Here is a 24,212-nt window from a genome sequence, read left to right on the forward strand (position 1 = left end):
GGCTACAGCTATTTATACATGTGGGAGATCTGCCAAATTTACAGTGAGAAACAAAGCCAGAGGTATTTCGGTAGCTCACATCTCGTTCTCACTTGGTATTGAAAGAGTTAAAAGTTGACTGTTCTCTCCAATTAATCACTGTGAGAGAAGTTTGAAGGTGGTACAGAAAAGTTGCTTCCTTAAGTGGCAAAGAGAAAGAAATCTGCCTCCAGCCTGTTTATTCACACATTAATCACTGTAGACATTGGGAGAACAAAAGGACTGTGATTCCATGGGTCAGCCCTATTCCCACTAGTCTCAGTTTGCAAATTTGTGCAGTCTTGGAAATATAAAAGTTCTTAAATTAGTAAAGCAAATGAAGGCAAATTGTACTCAAACATTCCAAGTGGAGTAGAAATGAGAAGTCCATTACTTCGTACAGCGATAAGTAAGAGCAAAGAACACACTGTATGAAAGTGAGAATACATGAAAGCGAGCTTTAAGTATTTAAGGACTAAAATATTTAGGTGGGAATACAAACAGGGATTAAAAGATTCACATAGACAGCTAATATTATTGGAAAGCCACACAATTGGGCGTCAGACACCTCTAATCCCAATCTGCCAAAATAATTGGGGAAAAATGTTGTTTTTCAATTATTTATGTTTCTATTTACTTTCATGACTTAAATGGCAGCATCAGCTCAGATTATAAAAAAAATGACTGAACGAGCTGAAAATTGATTTTTTAAATATTTATTAATATTAAGTATTTATTAGTTAAAGGTAGAATCCTTGGTGCTTTCTAAACAAAGATTAAAAGTCCCACTCTGTGCCAGCTAGAGGTCCACCCTGGTACCAAAGACACACTAAATAAACTCTGATGAAGACAACAGCATATTGCTTTTCTTCCCATAGTTTTAGATAAAGGTAACATTTTAGCTCAGCCTTGACTACCAAATATATACTACTACTGCTGAAAGCCCTTTCACAGATGCCCTGTTTTCCAGCAGCATGTTTCAGTAAACCAATAGGTCATTAGGTCATCACAGCATTCAACCTTTAACCTGCTCAAACAAGAGTCTAATTCGCCCTTCTCTTTGTACGCTTCCAATCAATGAGACAGACAAAAAAGTGACTCCCATGAGGCTGTCAATTTCTCTGCCAAGCGAAGGAAGACTTCCTCTCTCCAGTTTACCTTTCCTTAGATATTAGAATTAGAATTCAGCTGGCATGCTGGAAAGTGTTAAATTGTGTTGGTGCAATGCAGGTGCAGGGGAAACAAATTCAACCCTCGCACATTTTAAAATTATGTGCACACACTGAAATGTGACACAGTAATATGTGTTGCATTGATTGGAACCCATTAGAACATTTCTTGTCTTTTTGTACATCCCGAGCACCTTTGAATCTTTATTATTCCAAAACTAACTGAGCAGTTATTTGTACATACAGTCACGAGCTGCTTAGTCCACATATGGTTTGACCCACTTTAAATATTAAAAAAAAAAAAAAAAAAACTGTTGCGGCTCGACTTTCTGTTTACATGCAAAACAGCCTGGAGTGCGTGTCAATTTTGCACGTGGAAACCTGGAAACTTTCCATTTCCAACAAGAACTGGTGCTATAATTGTGCACACAGCATTGAGGTTTTGGTCTTGCTCATACGTACATTTGTTGTTGGGTGAAACTCGTTCACAGATCCCTCGGGGTCTTAGCAGAGAAACAATTAGTGTTCCGTGCTTGCAATTAATCCCAGGTGGCAAGTCTTTGTTTCAGTGATTAAGGATACGATTGACTGACCAGTGATTCCTTGAATGAGAGAAAGACTGAATAGATTAGACACGACTGCTGAGTGAAGAGTACATTTACTCACGTACCATCCTTAACTACAGTTTTCTACCCATACTCCACTACATCTCATCAGCAGATAAAACTGTACTGTATGTATAAAATTGTAAATAATAATGATAATTAATGAGAGCTGTCTTAACTATCTACAAAAATAAAACCCAGCTTTACTCATATTAATATCCCAGTCACATTTTGGGACCAGATATAGGTATTTCTCTTATAACACCTTTTGTTTGTTTTGGAGGTTTGCTTTGTTACGATGTTGTATTATTTATCCAACACTAATTTTGCCCCATTTTTAGTAATTTTCTTTTTGTTGTTGTTTACTGTAAAATAAAATAAATGCAATCACATAACAGTGGCATCTTATCTTCTAACTTTCAGTAACTGTGTAAGCTTTAGTGGTTCATTTAGGTTATTTGAAGTTTGAACTGTACAAATCCACTTGACATTTAAGAAAACAAAGAGAATATAGGTCCTCTCATTTCCTACTGTGTTCCTGAATCATTTCCCTAATAATAGCTCCATGTATTCTTCTGCACAGGTTACAGGAAAAAAATATAGTGGTGTGGGTTGGGGGATTAAGTTGTTGGGCCATCAGGTCAACATCCCAACTTTCTATGAAGAAGAGTAGGAATCGTAAAGGAGACGGGGAGCAGAAAAGATAGATTTAATGTGACAGTGTTTTGACTGAATTGAGCAATGCATAATATCCAAGTGTAGACAGGATCCAAGACAGTTGAAAGGTTATCCAAATATGAACCGGTTCTGGCTGGGAGTGACAGGATACAGGAAAACAGATGTCACACACCGAGGAAACCAGTTGTGATTAATCCAAAACTGGAATACACTTTCCAAAACAGAATACAGGACAGAAATTACATTTACAATTAGTGTAGGCCACTGTACTGCATCTTTAAGCTAAATCATTGTGAAGTTGAACAGTAGTACACTGAGGAGGTAATCCATGTAGGCCTAGAATTACAAATGAGTTCAAGGCCTAAAACCAACACTCACAGACAGCTGCAGCTGGCCAGCCAATCAACATAAAGATTTCTTTATATTATTTAAAAATCTGTTTTCTAAATTAAAAGATGAATAGAAAGTCTGTTCAGATGCTCCTCAAAACAACTCACACACACACACACACACACACACACACACACACACACACACACACACACACACACACACACACACACACACACACACACACACCAAGAATTTAAAGTCTGTGGTGTATATTATAACCTACAATCGTACTGTTGCAAGGTGCTGATAATATACTGACTTATCTGCAGTGAGGTTAAACGTGATGGGTTTGTCATGCATGTTGTGTGAGAGATAAGGCCATGGGAGTTACCAAAATCAAATGAGTAAATTGAGCTGGGACTATTTCATGACACTGTTTTTATTTTCACCTGGATATGCAATAGGAAAGCCAAAGGAGTGCACTTTTGATTTAATAGCAATGTATGTTTATATTTTTCCTCTTTTTAAGGCACACATGGAAGTACTACTAAAAAAAAAAAATAGGTTAAAGGGCCATTAAAACATTTAAAGGAATTCTAGGAGGATGTGTATTGACTTTAATGGAAATCTGCCATGCAAAGTCGCATGTGGACAACATTCTGTATGTAAGAAAACAGAGGGCCTGAAAGTTAGATGGAAGGGCATTCGCTCTGAGCAACAAAGTTCAAATTAGTTAGGAGAGACCATGGTTAAAAGCAGCAGCATGTCTCTGAACTGTTTTTTGTTTAAAAAGTGGGACACAGAAAATCACATTTGTATAAATAAGCACTAAGACGTCTGTGTAAATGCTGAAAATTGGATTTGTGCATATGGATTGACTGCTTGGATTTTTTTCTTGGATCATCAGTCATATGGGCATTTGTCAGAGCTCCCTGGGAAGTGCACAGAGGAAGTACAGTGCCTTTGGTGTCTGCATTCTTTGAAGATTAGAGCTCTGGAAACTATCATCACTTCCCTTTGTAAGCTTAGTGTTGACCTGTACACAGTTGAAAGCACCCACAGAGAACTGAGACACACTTACCTCGACCTGGGATTTGAAATGTCAGACCTGTAACTCAAAAAATGACACTCTGACAAAAGCACGAGCTATGCCTCATTTCCACTGCTGTAATGGAGACAACAAGCAGCCTAATTTTCATCAAACTGTGCCGTCTTCTGAGCCTGGTTAACAGTGTGCGCCACTTGCCAGGAGCAAGTACACATAATTTCATTCCTACATAGTAGCATCACCAAAATCACTTCACTCATCACTGGTCTCCCTTTGATTATATTTGAGCATGCCACTGACAAAACTTCATATGTGGTGTGGTATTTATGCTTTTTACCTTTTCTGCCATTGCTACTTCCTCTCAGTCTCACGAGTACCACCAGGCTGTCAATTTGCACGCTTCATTTACTCTAATGTGTTCTGTGTCGATCATCATTATCATGATTCGCAGCACCAGCAAACTGAAGCAGAAGCAGAAGAAACCATTTGCCAGAGCATTTCCACCTAAGCAGCCGGCACTGTGGATGTTGCCCAAAATTCAGTCATTGCCTGAATCACTGAAGTGTGCTATCGTGTACTATCACAGTATACACTGGAGATTGCTGTTTCTCACTATCTATGAAAACAAATGCTACCTTTATATCGTTTTTAATGAGTCTTTGTTAGTTCTTTCACTTATCTGCCACAAAGTTTAAACAGCAAGCCCAAAATTGAGCTAGGTCAATGCCCAGGGCTCTGAGAGGTTCCTCGAGTTCTAGGTGTTTCTAAGCAGTTTTTGCAGTGTGGCGTGACACGCTGTCAGCATGCTGGTCACTGATATGGGCAAGTGATGTTGTAATGTAGCGGCAATCTTTGGTCTGCAACAATACTTGGGTGAGTTGCACGCGTCAAATTAACATAAAGGCCAGGTTGTAGCAGAATATTGCATTTTAACAATCAGTGTTATTTATGTCAACTGTCGGCATTTTCAGTGTTGAGACTAATCGATGTAGGCTGAAGGCACAGTGCCCATTGCATGGCCAAATAACCACCACTTTCTTTTTTGTTGTGTTGTCTTAGTTCCTTTGTACATATGCTATACTGTAGCTGCTAGCACACTCTAACCTTGTTTGCTATGTTACTTATATTACTTGAAATATAGCCTAAATATATAGTAATATTTTCTTGGTGTTTTTTTTTTTTTACTGCCACTTTCCCTCCCTCAGGCTTTCCGTGTATGTACATGAAAGGGCAGGAAGGTGTGTTTCCTCATATGTTTGGCTTTCCAAGTATGCATGTAGAATGGAGGGGAGGTCCCACAGCAGAACCAAATCTAGGTGAAATTGTCATTTTTACTAACTAACCTGTTGTAACCTGTTTCACACATATACAATACATTCTATAGAAGTGAAGTTATTGTATATATATTTTTAAAAAGTCCCCTTTTCCCCCTTTTTGTTGTAGTGTAACCAGCAGGTGAGCCTTAATGAGTGAACAGTGTTAGAGTGAAGTTACTGAGTATTGTTGTAGTACTGATGTTGAACTTTCTAGACGGTCCCTGTGCACTTGTCTCACAGCTGCCTAAACATATCAAGACATATTATAACTTTTGAATATCTTTCCAGCTGCTTATCACAAATGTACAAAAACATGGGAACAAATTGTATCTTGTGGCCTCTAATAACTGAAATGTGGGAACAAATTGAGTTTCTTCTAGGGTTTCTCAGGCGCTCTGTACCCATGAATGTAATTTAAATAAATAAGAACTAAACTTGATGCTCATAAAAAGTAAAAATAAAAAATAATTCTCATGCTCAAACTGAAAAAAAAACGACAGAAATATCAATACATACTGGTAACAAAAGTGGTCAAACATCCTGCTGACTCACTGCCAGCACGACCGAGGCATGTACAGAAAAAACATTCCACTGTGGTTAATCAGCTCTGCACCTTTCTCATCTGCCACAGGCATGGCTATAGCTCTGACACTGTCGCCTGTATTTTCTTGGTTGAAGCACAGATAACAAAGTTCATTTTGAGTCAAAATTTGAATAGTATTTCAGATACACATGCAAAAACAAACCCTCCAGTGAGTAGCTATGTTTTAATGAGTTGCTCAGATGTTCTGTCAATACACGAATGCAAATTTGTCCTGAATCCTAAAAGCATTTTTGGATCTTGATAAAGTATAGCGCGACAGCTTGTCCCTGTCTAACAGACTGCACTGGCAGTGCAGGCTTTTCACCCTACTTAGACTAGAAATATTTGTGTGTGTAATATACATTGTTACATTAAACAAGTAAAATATATCAAAATAGATTTCATAGCACAGCATTAAAACATTACAATGACATTGTAAAGATGTAAAAAAAAAAAAAGCAAACAAAAAAAACCTGTTTTCAATATGAAATATGAGTAATAGGTAAGATCTGTAAAGCAGCTCTTACCCATTACCTCCATACCTCCAAATAGTTTTGTGTTGTTTAACTTCAAGCAGAACTTAATTTTAAGCAGAATGCACACCTTCTAAAATTAATTTCACACACTTAAAAAAAAGCTAAATCTTAAGAGTTGTTGCTTCCTTGAGCCTTTGCCTCATGCAGCCCTGCAAAAGCAATTGCAGGGACAGTGTGTTCAAACTCTCGAGAGCTCTGAGCACCCTCCACAGGCTGGCTGTCTGATTGGCTCAGCACTGACCATGATGTCATCACTGCATGTTATAAGGGCTCTGACAAATAGCCTGGGAGACACATTAGAAGAAACACTGCTCAGCTGAGAGACTGAGTGAGTGAGACACACACGTAGCTCAAGTAAAGCAGTCAGTAGTTGGGACATGTGATACTCACTGCTTTACGGGAACTATCCAAACAGTGACATTTTGCCTTGTATGGGAGCCCGGAAACACAACTGCTACCTGTGGAGGTTTGTACTTTTGTTTTTGCCTGGCTTGTTTAGCATGTTTTAAAGCTTGCTTGAGACTTAACAGGATATATAGTGAGTTTGTTTTGTGGTGTTGGAGCTGTAAGCTTTGGTCTCCTTTCTTTTGGTTAGTGCTAAATTTAAATGCATGTATAATTTCTGTGAAGAGTTTTTCTTCTTCTGTTCCAATGAGGCAGAGTTTTAAAATTGATTTGTAAAATTTGCTTCTATGTGTGTGTGTGTGCGCGCGCGCGTGTGTGTGTGTGTGTGTGTGTTTTGTCCACATGTGGTCTCTTCAGATGGGAAGCACAACCTCCTCAGAGTACCCCAACATGACTGCAATGAATTCATCCGCAAATCCAGCGAGGACTGATGAAGGTTTCAGTGCCCCAGTAATGATCCTGCTGGGCATGTTCTTGTCCTTATTAGTTTTGGCTATTGTCTTTGGCAACATCCTGGTCATAACAGCAATTGCACGCTTTCAGCGTCTTCAAAATGTTACCAACTGTTTCATCACATCGCTTGCCTGTGCTGACCTGGTCATGGGTCTGATTGTGATTCCTTTCGGTGCCTGTAAAATTATCTCTAAAACTTGGTACTTTGGTAATTTCTGGTGTGACTTCTGGACCGCCACTGACGTGCTCTGTGTGACTGCAAGCATTGAGACGCTGTGTGTTATAGCCATTGACCGTTATTTGGCCATTACTTCTCCCTTCCGCTACCAGTCAATGTTGACCAAGTGCAAAGCCCGCATTGTGGTGGTGCTGGTGTGGGTGATTGCTGCACTGATATCTTACCTGCCCATCCACATGAAGTTGTCGACTGCAGATACTGTTGAAGCTACAAACTGTACGAACCAAACTGACTGCTGCGAATTCTACACCAACAAGGCCTACGCCATCACTTCCTCTATCATCTCCTTCTACATCCCTTTGGTCATCATGATATTTGTCTACAGTCGAGTTTTCCAGGAGGCGAGGCGCCAACTTAAAAAGATTGACAAAAGTGTTGGACGTTTTCACAACAGTGACATTAGCAACATTAAATCTTTGGACGCCAACAACGGGCGTGGCCTTAAAAAGGCAAAGTTTTGCCTTCGGGAACACAAAGCTCTGAAGACTCTGGGTATCATCATGGGGACCTTCACTCTGTGCTGGCTGCCCTTCTTCGTGCTAAACGTGGTGGAGGCCTTATGGAAGGTGAATAGCCCGATCACCTTTATGGTACTTAACTGGATAGGTTACGCAAACTCTGCTTTCAACCCACTCATTTACTGCCGGAGCCCTGAATTCTGGTATGCTTTCAAGGAAATCTTGTGCATGAAGAGGAACCGCCTCAGCAACCCTGGACCTGTGAATGGATACATCTACAGCAGGCACAGCTGGCAGAGTGAGCAGCAGGGGAGGAGTAAAGGCAACTCAGAAGACAGTGACCCCACTGAAGGGTTTCTGGGGAAAGGAGCACGGGACAGAGCAGCGGACCCTAACGGGAATTGCAGCAAAGGCCTAACAACTGTAACGACTATAACGACTGTCCTATAAACTTGAAGCATTGAGACTTCTGTCGACAAGGAAATCCAGATATGTTTACATTGCTATTGTAAACTTTTTTCAAATGACCGATGAAGGTAAGGCCAGTCGAAATGACTGGCAGAGTCTCTGGAGACTTTAAAGAAACTATTATAATTTTGTTCAGCTGTGGAAAGTGTCACTTTTCCTCTTCAAACACAGTGACACAATACTGTACGTATCTCACGTTTCATTTTGTTGCATTATTTTGACCTTACATCTACCTCATCATATCTTTTCAATATTTGCATTTTACCTGACTATCTTTCACATTGTCCACAGGAGTTAAGCTATGGCAGCATCTCAGCTGTTTGTTTACTCTACTAAATGGCCTGTATATTGTGTAATTGCTAATTATCTGGCTTCAACTGAATTTGTGTCCATATAGTTCATCTCTGAGCTGAAGAAAGATCCCACAATTTTTATTAGCCTAAAATGTTGAAGGTTGTAAATTTCATCCGAACATGCCAATTTGGCACAAAGAGCAAGTAATCAGAAAATGAATAAGGCGTACGGAAGGGTTAAACTTAATACCTCTTTGATGCGTTGTTTCTAGAAACACATTCCAAATCAACCTACATTGTAATCTGGCATCCTTTACTTTGCTCTTTTTTTTTATGATTGCCCAAATGTGAAAAAGGATCAAAAGCAGGTGTGGCAAAACCTGTCTCCCTCACTATGTCTCACTGCTCAGCTATGTTATGAGGCCCTGTTCCCTACTATAGTGTTTTACACTCTCTTGCATTTGATTTTCTATTGCAGGCAGATAACACCAGAGATATAAAGGTTCACAGTAATCAATGTGTTACGAGTGAAACCTGAGAAATGCCCGAGGCTGGTCAAAACTTGCAAGCATGTATACATTGTCTAAGCCAGATTTCATTGTCAGTCCTAAAGATATCTTTCAGTGCAAAGTGGATAGTATTGCAGATAATGTGGTTAATCCTGACAATTGACCTTTAAAACTTGCGGCTGTTATTGGCATAAATTGAAAAGTGAACGTTTTTACAGTTTGCCATTGCACAGTCAGAACCATTCTGTTAAGTGGCTGACTCATGTGATACATGTGACTCGGTACATTATGGCCATTACATAAGTGTAAGAAAAACAATTAATCTTTCCTTTCCCTTCTATGCAATAGTTACAGTTGCCCCCTTTGTTGCACAAGGCCTGTTTGTTTATTAAAATCTGTGGTTGCTCTGTTTCAGCATGTACAAGACATTTCCTTAGTCATGACACAAGGGTACAAACCACACATAATAATAAACAGTGTGTCAAAATAGCCCAACAATAAAGTTCCACACCCAAAATACGGCGGTGACTATTCAGGCCAATAACGAGAGATGAGAAAAGAAAACTAAAGAGAAACAGCCCTGAGTAGTGCACTGCTCTCACAGTCTCACAGGTGCCTCTGTCGTTGTTGAAAATCAGAAAACCTTTGGATACGACACTCAGGAGTCCACAGAACAGTGCCTTGGCTGTTCAGGTCAGTTTGGGTCTGTCTTCTTTGAAAGGTTCTCTACTAAACAACGCAAGTTCTAATGAACTCCAAAGGGACAATTTAAGATGAGATCACAGACTCTTGGGAGCAGATTTTTAGGACTTACACTAAATGGTGTGTAAGATCACTAGTCTTAAGAGAAGTAATGGACATGTGCCTACAGAAGGAACCCCTTTCCCCAGTTGGTTTGGCAGTCTTTAGTATGTCCTGATCAGCATACTAAATGTGGCAAGCAAAGGCAGAAGGGGGACCGGGGATCCTCTACAAGTCTAAATCGGTGTTGGTGACCTGTGTTAAAGTGCATGTAACATTGCCCCTGCAGGTCTGCTGATGCCATAAAAACTGTGAACTCTGTTCTCTCAGAGGAATCTCGATGTACTGTATTGCTGTGTCTGATCAGTGCTGCTGTTGCAGACCTTGAGGATAGACGTAAATATGGTATCCTCGTACGTCACCGTTTGCCATGTGAAAAAACAAGCTTTTTAGTACGTTAAGCTCATTCTCTGTTTTTCTTTTTAACAGATTTACAGCAAAGTAAATGCAAGGGTTGAGTGTCATAAGAAATGTTTGTCAGCATTTTGCCAACCTTTCCGCTGTACAGCCTGCACAAAGCACAACACAAAGATTTTAGACCATTTCATATGTTGCATTTATTAAGTCGCCAAAATTTGAGTCTCTGCTGGTTTTAAAGGTCCGCAGCTTAAACACAAGTAATTTTAGAAACACTGCACGTGATCTTTTGCATGTCAGCTTCACAATTGTGGTGAGGTGTTTGTGGTTTTCTGTGCCATTTCCTTTAAAAGTGATCAGTTTTAGCCCAAGTGCTGTAGATTGTGAACTATATATCGACAGTGCTCTCTCCTGGCAGTGGCCTCTCCTTGCACCTCAGCTGTCTCAGAGTTACTCATGGTTACTGTTTCATCAATAAACCTGTATAATAAGGGATGTAATGCATGGCTTCACCTCCTGCCTTGCTGGAGGACACCGCACCGTTATGTGCAATGACTCTTGAACAAGTAGCTGACAGTATAACATTCCAAGCACAGCTGATTTTTTCCAATCCCATACCTTGCCTACGGATGCATGCAGTCCACATTGAGTTCTCCCACCAATGTCTCGCAGCAGATTATCCGTTTTAGTGTGGTTACACACAAAAAGATATATGTTTTTAAAACAGATTCAGGGTTACAGAGACGTCTTAGAGGGTATATTACAAAGTGGCATGCACATTTTACACATATTTTTTGAGGGCAAATGAATACAATCAGTGTCTTGGACTGCCACAAATAATATAAGTTTTGGTGGGTTATGACCAATGCTTTTCTAACCAGTCCACAGTTGTTTCTACTGAATAAAAGTCACTTCTGCCCATGAGACCAACCTAGTCACGATTTCAATTAAACTATTCACCAGTCTAAAAGTAGAACTGTATCAGGCTTTCATTTACTTTCAGGAAATATTTGTAGAAATTTTGAATAACCAAATACACATTGGAGTTCATGAACTATAAACTATTTTGCCTATTCAGTTGTACCATAATATTTTTGTGGAAGTAGTTCTTCCTGTCTACAGCTCAAAATAAAGACTTATGAGAAAGGATCACTGCAGCATCTCAGCATAGATGCTGTTCAGTGTGAACTACTCAGAGAAATTGACGTGTTAATGTGAATTTTCTATGAACATTAAATATTGCTTAAGCCGTCATATAAAAAGTATGTGAACTACTTTTTTTTTTTTTTTTCATGGCCGGAGTGAAAAAGTTGTCACTCAGCTAAATGTTTACTAAATGTTTGCAAGCTAATTTCGCACAAGTTTTTGTCACTGTTTGTTAAGGTATCAGAGGCTGTTACAATATGTGGTGTCTTGTGATATTTATTACAAAAATATGTATATGTGATGTAGCATTTGTATTGAAATAAATTATTACATGTTGCATGTAATGTCCTTATTTACATTACCTTCAAACATTTAAATGCACACGTGAAGGATAAGGTATGAGACTTCTGAATGCATTAGGCATGAACAGCAGTTAAGTCTATTTCAGTGTGGGAAAACTATCAACATGTGATCTGGAATGATGGACAGGAAGGACATCGGGATACAATTCAAATCTTTCCACTGTCCTTTTTAAACTACACGTCTCCCTAGTGCTCCGAGTAATCATACATTATACAGAGCACCTAGTTATATTCCAGAAATCCAAGGGAGGAGGATAGAAAAAAAATATATAGAGCCATAAAAATGTCTTGATATTTTGGCACTAAGCTGGAGTGGAGAGCATTTTTCATGTTTCTTTCAAGCATAAAATATGTTCATTTGCAGAATGAAGATTAAAAGCCTTAAAATCAGTCATCATGGTAAGGAATGGTATTTGATAGAAAAGCATTTTGTTCTGGAAATAGGATCACACCTTTCATAATGAGTAGACAAGGATTTAGTACTTTAAATAAAGTACGCATGCTTTTTTTTGGGGGGGGGGGGGGGGGGGGGGGGTTGACATATGAAACTGAAAAATAAACCACCTTCAGTAATATCCTTAAATATTTCTTTCATATGCTCTCACTATAGTTTCTATGAAAGAGCAGTGAAAAAAAATTTAGATCAGTGGGACTCATGAATGGATTTGATGAAAGCTGCTGCAAATTTTAAGGAAAATTAATTTTCAGGGCTACAGGCTACATTATCCTTCCAGACAGAACACCTACACTGTGACTTTTTCAGCTATGTGGAGGGTCTTGGACAAATGCCACATCAGAATGTGGGCTAACTTCAGTGGTTCGGCTCCAGTATGGGTAATATTACAGAATCACACTTTCTTAAAATAAATAAATATAAGAGTCCCAACTTTGTGCTGAATTAGGTTAGCTTGCTATCTAGCTGCAGCTGATCTAGCAAAAGTTGTAATTTTAGCTGTTACTTAGAGTACTGCTTTTGTCTCAGGGGCCCATCTTTTCTAATATGAATTTTGATGGATTTCAAAATCCGACACTGTTTAAACTGGGTCATATGACTGGAAATAGTATAAACAATTGACTATGGGGGACAGGAGTTGGAACAGATGAAAGAGGGAATGCTATGACCTATGAAATATTGTAAACACTGAAATGCCCCAGCTCTGTATAAACCGTACCTACCACATTTAATCACGACTCCCTTGTGCAGTTGAATTTTACATGAGAGTTTCAGTACCTGCTGAAGCGGCTGCACTTTTCCACGTGTATCTGCAAATCTTTCGGAGTTCAACATTTTCCTTGCGGCACCACGTGCCAGATGACCAGAGTTATAGACGTCTACTGAAATTAATTCACTGGGGCGTATACAGATACAAGTCTGTGAGGTTTAATTTTGTGTCCCAGTGCTGTCAACTTATGTGCCAAGTCCCTCAAATGAGTCCTTCCATGTTAATATCTACAATCAGGGTTTACGGGCTTTGATCCTTAAGAACAAGATAAAAACGCAATTTTCCCATAAAGACCTATCATGTTGTCTGAGTCACAGAAAAAAAAAAGGACCATAGAGGGAAAACTCTGGAAAGGGGTCTGTTCTGGGACAGGAAGGCTATTTTCACAGATATGTTAATCGTGTCGGGGATACACTGCATGCAGGGTGTGAGCATGTGAAAACATTGTCTCTGATAGATCGATATGTCCCCTGGCACCCTGCTGACTACAGTGACCGAGGCACCGCTATGTCTGCAGTTCCCTTACTCCCGTGAGACTTGCTAGCATGTGTATGTGTGTGTTTGCCTGTGTGTATCTGAGAGCATGTGGATGTTTGTGGACTCATAGGAACATCTCAAATTAAAGTTTACCCCCCCTCTGAAAAACTAGAGTCACCTGACCTGAGGTTAAAAAAGCAAATGTGACCTTGAAAGATGTGTTTCACTCTGTTTAAAGGCCAAAGTAAATGCAATAAAACACATCTCTTCAAAAATATTTGGTTTGGTGCTTCTGCCTTTGCCAAAAATTAAGCACGCTTATCCTGCACATTTTTTTTTAAATACAACTGTTCTAAATTATTTTTTGTTTTGATCTCACGTTATTTAACATGTCATCCGCTCTTTAAACGATTTCTTCAACAAATTATCAATGTGTTTAATTTTCTTGTCTGAAAAAGTATTTACACCCTTGGAACCCAAAGCTAGTAACGCCCCCCTTTTAGCAAAAATAACTCCCTCTGGGTCCATCCATCCATCCATCCATCCATTCGCTTCCGCACATCCTGTTAAGGGTCGCGGGGGGGCTGGAGCCTATCCCAGCTGTCATAGGGCGAGAGGCAGGGTACACCCTGAACAGGTCGCCAGCCTGTTGCAGGGCTAACACAGAGGGACAGACGACCTTTCACACTCACATTCATGCTCTCATTCACACCTATGGGCAATTTAGATTAGCCAATTAACCTAACCCCAGTAAGTATTTTGCAAAATTGACCATCAGTCTCTTTCATAGGCTTTCTACTGATTTTGACTGTTCCTCTATGGATTATTTAATTTTCAAAATATATGAGGTATTTTTTTCATCTATTTTACATTGCAAGCCAGTTCAGTTCTTGCAAGATTAACAAGATCACCATCAATATTGCATCTTGGGTATGAGAGTGTAGTCAGAGTCCCGTGAGGAACTACTGGACAATAAGGTCACAGCTGATTGCATGCTTAAGGTGTGATAATAGAAAAAAAGGAAAGAAGGAAAAAGGCCAGTCCAGGAAAAACTTGGCAGCAGATGAGTGCTCAGTGAAATGTTATCCCTGTGGACTTTTGTAAACTTCTGTCGGCAGGGTTGCCAACTCTCCAACTTCTGGTGTGTGACACGCACTTTTAACTTCATTCTCACGCTCTCACTCTGCCCGAACAAATCTCACCCCAAATAAAGGAAGGATCACAGCCAGAAACAAAGATGTTAAAACAGATTTTTTATTTATTTATTTTTTTTTAACATCAGGCCTTTTCCGCTTTTCAGCACCGATACTTTTCCATAATCAGTGGAGAATTCAAAATGCAGCTCATGAGATCTCGATTTGCCAGATGCACACAGTAAGAGTGTTTTAGTCAGACTCATCGGTGAATATAGCCTAATCCATGTTTTGACAAAATGCTGTTTGTTCCTTCTAGCTGTTTGAGTTTATTAAATACCTGCAGCTTCATAGATCCTGAGGGGCGCCTCCAAAGGAACAGTGTTTCAAAGATTTATGCATGTGGCACAACAGCTGTGACATCAGCAATTATCCAATCACTTATTACCAACACATGGAGGTCACAAATCCCAAGCTATATTTCTACAGCTGAGTTGCCACACAGGTCACCTGCTTCGGATGTTATCAATCCATTCAGTGGATGTTATTAGCAGTAATCAGCCCCATAGACAGATTCTGAACTCCATGCAGCTCTCAAGCATTTATTTTTCTTTTAAAAAGTCAGATCTGTAGGTGTTGTGTTTTTAATAAAGTAAAAAAATATTGTCTTGTTGAGTTTAATGTATGCAGGGTATTGTATCAATATTGTGGATATGGATGTTGACCCTAAGAAACTTTATTTCTGACATTATAGTCATCTCAATATTAAAAAAGAAAGAAAAGAAAATGAATAAAAACAACACGAGGACCACACCGCTAAAATGCATTAATCACTGATCAGATAAGGAATCATTCCAAAGTTTTGTTACTGAACGTAGGTACAGTTAAGGTCATTATGACCACATTTTCAGAATCACTTAATTGACACATAAACTAATGCATAAAATTTCTCGGCGTGGAAGCTAGGAACATTACTAGTCACAGTCGTTTAGCTCGTCCATCTTGGAAGCTTGAGAAAGATCCTGTATGGAACATTATATGTTGCCTGAAGCCTTTTAATGTTTGCTTTAGTGCAAGAGCACCACAAATGTGCTGTATATAGTGGAGTAAAATGGGCTCTAAAAAGGGCTATTTTAACATAATCTGCATGCATATAGAATTTACAGCCTAGCATATTTAGTTGTGTGTCTACAACACTGGCGCGGCACTACACATCAACAACATCATCATTTGAGAGATCACTCCTGATGATTACACATTTGCATACTGCAAACCATAATTTGAGCAAACCCTGAGCAGCTGCTGCAAGCCAGCTGTGTAAAGAGACAAAATCACTAAATCATCCGCATACACAGCGTACAACCAGTATTGTGCTTCTAGTGTTCTATCATGACATCTATAATCACTGATATTTAAATATTGTTATCTTTGTTGGCAAAAAATTTCCATCTAAAAACTTGCCAATAAAAAAAATTATTGATACAAATGGACGATTAATTATGCACAGTATTTGCAGTATATCATGTGTTTGTGTAGTTACTAACAATTTTCATTGTTTAGAAATTGTGTGAGCAACGCAGCTAATTTGGGCTGATATATACCAATAAATCACAAATCCATCCATTTTCTTCTGCTTATCTAATTCAGGGTCTCTGTGGGGGGTGTGGAGCCTATCTCAGCTGTCTTGTGTTAAAGGGAATCTTAAGCCCCATTCATACAACTTTTACCATAAATCTTTTTTTTTTAAGGTGTCAGTGGGACAGAGGTTGTATTATTGATTTAAATGCCAAAAAAAAGAGCATGTTGAGGATGAGGGTTAATCTGGTAACAAATAATTCCTCAACTGCTCTTATAGACACATCTACCATAAATGTGAACAGTCGCACCACAGAGTATGAATGAACAATGATGCATACTAATACATTTCCTCAGTGTATGTTATAACTTTTAGAGAGCTCCAATGAGTGCCTTGTTGTGAGCAGATATTAAAAGATTCCTCCTTCGTCCACTTTACTTTCCTCATTTTGTCACTGTAGGTTTTTGTTTAGTTGTATTCAATCAATAAGCAATCACACAAAAAAAAACTCCACTTTTTGTGCTGGCTACTTTATTTCTAATTTTTCTTTTACTTGTTCAGTTTTATTTTATATAAGTTGCTAATGACAATAAAGAGGCTCCTGAGATCCGTCTCTCAGAGACCAACGGAGGACTACATCAACACTGCACTTGTGAATAATATGTATGAGCAGCTCCTTTGAACAGACTTGGCTACAAACTGCATACATCTGCTTGTGCTTTTCTCTGATGAAAAATGCATTCTGTCTATGGTTTACAGAGGGTCAAGATTGTTTTTTTAACACTGGGAATGGGTGGCCACATAAAAAAATACTTAAATTTTTAAAGTAAACAGATTGTTGTACTACTTAATTTCAAGTGTCATGCTCTTGTTTCAAGTTTGATTAATGTTTTTCATGTTGCTGACAGTGGCTGGCACATTAACACAGGGCTGCCGATTTTTCAAACCTGGTTACAAAGAGCAGAGTTAATCCAAAGGTGTTATTTGACACCATTAGTGATATTGTTTCTCTTGCTCCCCCTGCTGTCCCAGTTTTTTCAAATGAAAATTGTAATAATTTTCTTTCTGATTTGAGGCTTTCCTTTTCAGAGGAGCCACAGTATCCAGAGTTGTACGCAGTAAAGATGTAAAAGCTAATCTACCTCTCTGGGAGCAGAGGTTAGGTAGCTACTCTGCACTGTGTTGGCACATGGCACTGAAGAGCATAATAATGGAGGAATTATATCCTTAAACTTAGTTACAGTACTTTCAGAAAGACTTCTGCTGCGCAATCCATTAAAGTAATTGTAACCAGGTTTCTGTAAGGCAACAATATGTTGATCAATTATTAAATCATTTACTAATAGGGAAGAGAGAGACCTAATGTTTAATAATCAACATTTACTTATTTTGCTCTTTGGTGCAGTTGGGGATGCTATATTGTTCTTTCTTTTTGAATTTTTATGCGTAAGTTGTTTTTTGGTGGTCTGGGAGCAGGCACCGTCTCTATGGGGTTTTGGGGGGTGGCAGGAGGACAGAAGCTGCAGAGAGGCGTGTTAGACTGCAGCTCTGCTTCCTGAGGTCAACCCTGGGTAGTCACGTTTTTTTGGGGGGGGGGTTAATAAATTCAGCCAGATTTCTAGAAAGGAGAGCTCTTCCATCAAAAATGGGATGGATGCTGTCTCTCCTAACAAGACCAGATTTTCCCCAGAAACTTTCCCAATTATCTATAAAGCCCATATCGGTTTTTGGACACCACTCAGACAGACAGCAATTCAGGTAGATCATACAGCAAAAAATATGTCCCTCCTAGTCCAATTGGGGAGAAGCCCAAAGAAAACTACAAAGTCCGACATTGTTTTTGCAAAGTTATACACCAATTCAGTATTAACTTTAGTGACCTCTGATTGGCATAACCGGCTGTCATTACTGCCGACGTGAATTATCTTACCAAATCTACGTTTAGCTTTAGCCAGCAGGTTCAGTTCAGGACTACGCTTCCTCCTCAGTCACCCAGCCGGCCTGCTTTCCCAGCTGCTTGGAGAGAGCTAACGGCGGCTAAGCTACCTTGGTCCACAGGATTACAGGGGCCTGGCTAGCTACAGGATTTTCCAGGGTGCCGAGCTGGGTCTCCAATTCACTCAGCCTGGCCTCCAAAGCTACAAGTTACAAGTATTTGTTACAGCTAAAGGAGGCCGAGGAGTACCTAAACATTTGACACACAGAGCAGGAATGCGCAGTGAGTCGGCTAAGAGTTATGCTAAAAGCTATGCTAAGCTATCAATTCCTAAAAACACACCAAGTGAATAATGTGGATATAATTTACAGGTGATTCAGCAGAGAGTGTGCTTTGGATAAAGCACGTGAAGATTACACTGAAATATGTCGTTATCTAGATTAATTAAGCTACACAGATTAAACAGCTAACAGACGCAGCAAAACACTGGTGTACTCCGGAACAGGAAGTGATACGATACCGCAGTGAGAGCCAACACCAAGTGACAGCGCCACCAAAGTCAAGATCGTGCTTGGATTACTGTAACTCATTGTTCACTTGTCTAAGCAATAAACTTCTTGGAATGTTGGAATGACTTCTGGCTAAGTCTGCCAAGTACTCTCATGTCACACCGTTGCTGATCCCCCTACACTGGCTCCTCATTAAATTCAGAGTACAGTATAAGATTCTGGTTCTGACTTTTAGAGCTCTTTATGGACAAGCATCAGCTTACATCTGTGAACTTCTATTTCCCCATCAGGTCCCTGAAGTGATGTGTTCAAGGCCTAAAGGAGACAGAGGTCTTGCAACAGTGGCTCAATGAATCTGGAGTTCTCTCCCTCTGAGCTCGAGAGCCGTGGATTCGGTGTTGTCTTTGAAAAAACAGCTAAAAACTCACCTTGTTTAAAACTAATAATAATAATTTTATGTTCTACTGTTATGCTGTGAAGCACTTTGTGATGTTTGTCTTGAGAGGCACCATATAAATAAAATTTCACTTTACTTACAGGCCAAAAGGGATGCAGTGAAATATTAGGACTTAAAATGTGCCTGGGTTCCATCTTTTTCTTTCTCTGTTTCTTTCTCTCTTCCCTCATGGCTCAATTATCTGTTCCTTGTTTCCAAGCAATCAATTTGACTCTGAGCAAGCTCCAGTGTGTCATATTCTGTAAGCAACTGTTTGTTGCTGACTTTAAAGTGTCCCTTTTATTGGCTTTGCTGGCTGTGCTGCAGAATAGTCCTTGAGGTAAGTGGTGGGGATGTAGTGGTGTACTGTGAACTGACAGTCATCAGCACAACTGGTAAAAGTGAAAGCTTACATTTACAGCGTGTCTTTGCAACTCTGTTGTGTAACTGTCTGAACAAAATCAGGCTGTCACTGTCAAATTCATGTAAACGTGCTCGTTTTGTGTGTCACAAAGAACATCTTTGGAAAATTCACAGCTTTTAAATCATACAAAAGAAGCAAAAACATAAGTAGGAAAAGGAAATGCCACATTACATTTTGTTCTGAAGAGAGTGGAAAGTCTCAGTCTTGACCAATCACAGTCTTGCCAGCCCCCCCTCACTACTAGACTGTGCGATTGCTCTTTATCTGTCTGACACCACAGTATTCCTTTAAGCATTCCCTAACATGTGAGGCAAAGATGCTTGTCAGTTTTAAGCCTAATATGGTGCTGCAGCTATGGATATGGTGTGATGCTGGTGAGCAGAGCTGGCTAATAAATGTTTCTACATGTCTTTGTGTTTATGTATTTGGCCCTATGGGCTCATGGTTAGTGTCCAGTGGCGAAGAAGTATTTAGTAGTACGCCACAAGTGAGAGAATGCAGGATGTGAAATGGAAGCTATGAATTGTTTTTAAAACATATCTTGGGCCAGTAGTAAATAGTGCAGCATGGGCAGTACATTCTGTGAGGCACATGTCAGCAGCTGTTACTTTATCAAGTAAATGGACGCACACGCCATCCTGTGCTACGTACTTTTCCCTGAAGTTAGTCACAGCATAACGATGCATCATTTATGCATCGTTATGCTGTGACTAACTGACCAACTCTGACTCTTAAAAAAGTCTTATATTTTTGAATATTTTTTAACATAGCGGATGCAGATTTAGATTGAATGCAGAATAAAATGTAACGTACAATAAATGCCATGTTAATGTATTAAAGAAAGCGGTCTAAAATTGAGTGTCGTACGTCATATACTTGAGATCTGAAGAAAGTAATGTTCACAGCGGTTCAAATGCAACGATCTTGAAAAACCTGCTTACCCAGGCATTTTCCACTTCATATCTGGATAGTGTCCAGTAAGAAGAGACAGTTCCTGTCAACATGAACTTCTATTAATAAAAGTCTGTAGGGGCAGGGAGTGAAACCAGAGTAAATCCTGCCGGCCAAACTTTCATCACAAGCCTCTAGTTATTCACCTCGACCTTATTGAGGGTACAGATAGCAGGGGCAATTCATTCTGGTGCAAGCTCATATGAGGATGAGCAGTCAACCTGAGACAATAACTTTGCTTAATATTATAGAGAGCACACACTGTATATAATGGGACAAACTGAAAAATGATAGCCCTATGCGTGCGTGTGTGTGTGTCTATGTGCGTGATGCCAGAGGTGGGTGAAATAAATGCACTCATCTGTTACAACAGTGAAGGGGAAGGTAGCCAGGCAAGAAGAGTTATCATCCTCAAGGAGAGGTGAGAGGTGGTGTGGAGAATGACATGGCAGGGTGGAAAAGTTAGCAAGAGTGTGCGCATGTCCTAAACTGCACAGCAAAGTCACCTGCTGCAAATGTTACCGATTGTAATCGTTTTTTTCTTTCTTCCCTTTTCCATCACAAAGACTCCTGTTAAAGGGCTGGGTTTCTCTCTCCGATATTGTAGGGGTTTTTACCTTAACTATAAAATAGAGTCCAACGATTTATTGGCAGGCCATTGTTACTGGCCGATATTATTTGCCAGTCTGTCAGTACTGGCGTTTATAACAGCTGATAATTGAAAATTTAAAAGAAGAGAAGGAGGACACACTCTTCAACACTGTTGACCAGCGGGGCCCTGTACTATGAAGCGACATCAGCACACCCAGGGTATCTTTTTGTTACCTGGAGTCACCCTAATACAGGTGATCAGGATAAGCAGTTACAGAAAGCTGATTATAAACTCACTAAGTTAACTACATTTTAATTCAAGTTCATTATTTTATGGCTGAGTGCGCTCTGAGTGCTGCCATTTATTTCCAAGGCGACGGCTGCACATTGGAGCTCTGAAACTTTGAACTGGATACATTTAAACATTAAAGCTTATTGTCCCCAAGTTACCATTAATAAAGGAGGCATGGAAATTGCTTTAGTTTTTCAGCAGATCAAATTGAAATGAGTATGATTGATTGAACAGGTATTCTGTATATACACCTGTGTTCTAGTAGCAGATATTCCAGCAGTGTAAAAGCAGCAGATTAGAACCAAGCATTAAAAACATTTTCTAAATCACAAAATTAATACACACACAGATTCCTATGACAAGGCAACTCAGTTTGTGGTTCAATCAGTGGTTTTAGTAAGGTATGGCTTTACAATGTGCACACATAAAACATACTCCTCCAGCACGTACATGTAATGCACTTAAAATATGTTGTAAATAAAAGACTTAGTGAAAATGTGGCATTTCCAGACTATTTTAAACCAAAATTCAGAACGTAACCTCAGCTGCAGACTCCATGCTGTTTAAGGGTTTGAGAGTAAAAAATGAAATATAAAAACAGAATTCAAACAAAGGTTTAGTCTATCTACAAACTTCATATGAGGTCTGCAAGTATAGCGTAGGTGTCCTGTTTTAGGATCATATAATAGGCTAATTCTTAGAGAACAATAAAATTATTATAAAATTGTTTGCTGTCAACAGAAAAAAGGAATGAAGTTGCATCTAAGACTCTACATCCTGATACTCATCAGGGAAACACAAAGACTTCAGATGCAATTGAAAAACTTTACACCCTCCTCCTCCTTCTCCTCCTCCTGCAGAGGTCCCAGGGATCCTCCAAGAATGGTGACGCTACTTTCTGAAGAATTGATTGGTCAGCAGGAGGTGATTTCATACCTGTTGATCTCTAAATCTGGAGCAGGTTAGTTTCACAACATAAGTTACCATGGCGATATACCCTGGTAGAAAGTGAACCATCTTCGTAGTGCAGAAAATCCCGAGTTAACCCTGAAGTTACCAGGCTAGAGTAAAATCCTGCTTTGTAGTACAGACCTCTGATCCAAGCAGAGTCGGGTAGACTGTAAATATGCAAATAAACTATGCAAAACAAATGTTATGGAAATTTGTGTTTTGTGTTTCTGAAAGAAAATAAGAATATCAGAATATCCTACTTTTATGTAAATCACCAAGTATCAGTCTTAAAAATACCGTAGTGGTCAGGCTGTAATATAAAGTGCCTTCAGGAAACTATTGCAATTTTGCACAAAATTCAGGACCGGTGAAAAATTTTGTTTTTTAATATCGCCATTAAAAAACTCAAAAAACCAGTGCAACTGCGCCCCCTGTCAAAATCAAAATACATTGCGCCTATGGGAGGCCTTGCCATGTAAAGTTAGCCCAAGAGTCATGAAATTTGGATCAAACGGAGATCTTGTGAAACCCAACAAAAAAATATATTACACCAACTCCGGACAACAAACAGGAAGTCGGCCATCTTGAATTGAAGTTTGTGAAGCGCAGAGTCAGCATTTTTGCACACCTCGTACTTGAATTAACTTGTCCTAGGGCATTAAACCGACTGGCACCAAAATCGCTCAGGAACATCTTCACAAGTTGGGCATCAAAAGATGTGCGAGGTTTTATAGAATATTCAACGGTGTTGGCATGGCAACCGCATGAATTTGGTCTTCGTTTTTGTCTCTCGCCGCAATTTTGTTTGTGCATTCGTTCGCACAATCTTTGGCCGATCAGCCTCAAAATTTAATAACTTGTTTACTGACCCGGCCTGAACCCACAATTAGGGAATCAAGTTTCTAGTTGCAATAGCGCCCCCTACAGAAGCAAACAAATGTTTGTATGGAGGTCCACAATTTTAGTTTCACTGAAATGCATGAAAATTTGTGTCAACATTCTTGACGTCATCCTCATCAAAAAAGCCAATCACACCCATACTCTACTTTCTACCGTGTTGTCATGGCGGCGCCCGAAATGCCCCATTTTATTCTAATGGGAAAAAGCGAAAAATCCCCCATACTAAGGTTTCTGCTTAGTTTGTCCGAAATACATGAAATTTGGTACACAGATTGCTGATGTCAGCCTGATCAAAAAAGTCAATCACACCTATGTCATATTTTGGACGCTGTTCCCATGACGATGCCAAAACTGTCCCATTTTATCCCTATGGGAAAAAATGTGAAATTTCTGCGATGGAAAAATGACCCTTGCTTTCTCAAAAATGCATACAAATGCCTGAAATTTGGTACACGCATTCTCCACATCGCCCTGAACATAAAACCTACAGGTGAAAAAGATGTAATATGTAAGACGTTGCCATGGCAAAGTCCGGAAAATGGCATCTTTTTCGTTGAGTTAGCCAATTCATCCATTTCAAAATTTCACATGTAGCAGCCAAAAAAACGGCTAAAACTGGCACGGCCGGAAAAGCACGGTTCAAATCGGCACCAGCGCTTGGGCGGCGGCCAGCGAGGGCCTATTATCGCCGCTTGCGGCTTTAATTCTTATTCTTATTATTCTTATTATTCTTTCTGAGTAAACGATCGCTAATTTGACCCCCTGAACATATACGAAAAGTCACCAATTTTTCCATGCAAGCCAGGTCTGGTGAAACATTTTGTTTTTTATTGGCGCCATTAAAAACCTCAAAAAAGTGGCGAAACAGCGCCCCCTAAAATTTTCAAATTTTGCATTCCTATGGGAGGGGCAAAAAAAAAGTTGTGCGCAGAACGACGAAATTCGTGTCACAAAAAGACCATATGAAGACCGACAAAAAATTACATTATGGAGTTGCCGCCTGACAAACAGGAAGTCGGCCATCTTGGACTGAACTT

The 24,212-nt window shown here is 39.6% G+C and overlaps 1 protein-coding gene across 1 annotated transcript; it reads left to right on the forward strand.

Annotated features, from left to right (window-relative positions):
* The first annotated feature begins 6,614 nt into the window (after positions 1 to 6,614).
* On the forward strand, positions 6,615 to 11,659 carry adrb2a (adrenoceptor beta 2, surface a). The gene is made up of 2 exons (XM_030739383.1): positions 6,615 to 6,752; positions 7,049 to 11,659. The coding sequence occupies exon 2, from the start codon at positions 7,049 to 7,051 to the stop codon at positions 8,288 to 8,290; it is 1,242 nt and encodes a 413-aa protein (XP_030595243.1). The 5' UTR covers positions 6,615 to 6,752; the 3' UTR covers positions 8,291 to 11,659.
* Positions 11,660 to 24,212: the final 12,553 nt, after the last annotated feature.

This window comes from Archocentrus centrarchus, chromosome 10 (genome assembly GCF_007364275.1).
Source record: "Archocentrus centrarchus isolate MPI-CPG fArcCen1 chromosome 10, fArcCen1, whole genome shotgun sequence".
NCBI lineage: Eukaryota > Metazoa > Chordata > Actinopteri > Cichliformes > Cichlidae > Archocentrus > Archocentrus centrarchus.

Excerpts from the sequence above, each read along its gene's own strand:
- adrb2a (XM_030739383.1), top strand. The coding sequence starts at position 7,049 with ATGGGAAGCACAACCTCCTCAGAGTACCCCAACATGACTGCAATGAAT.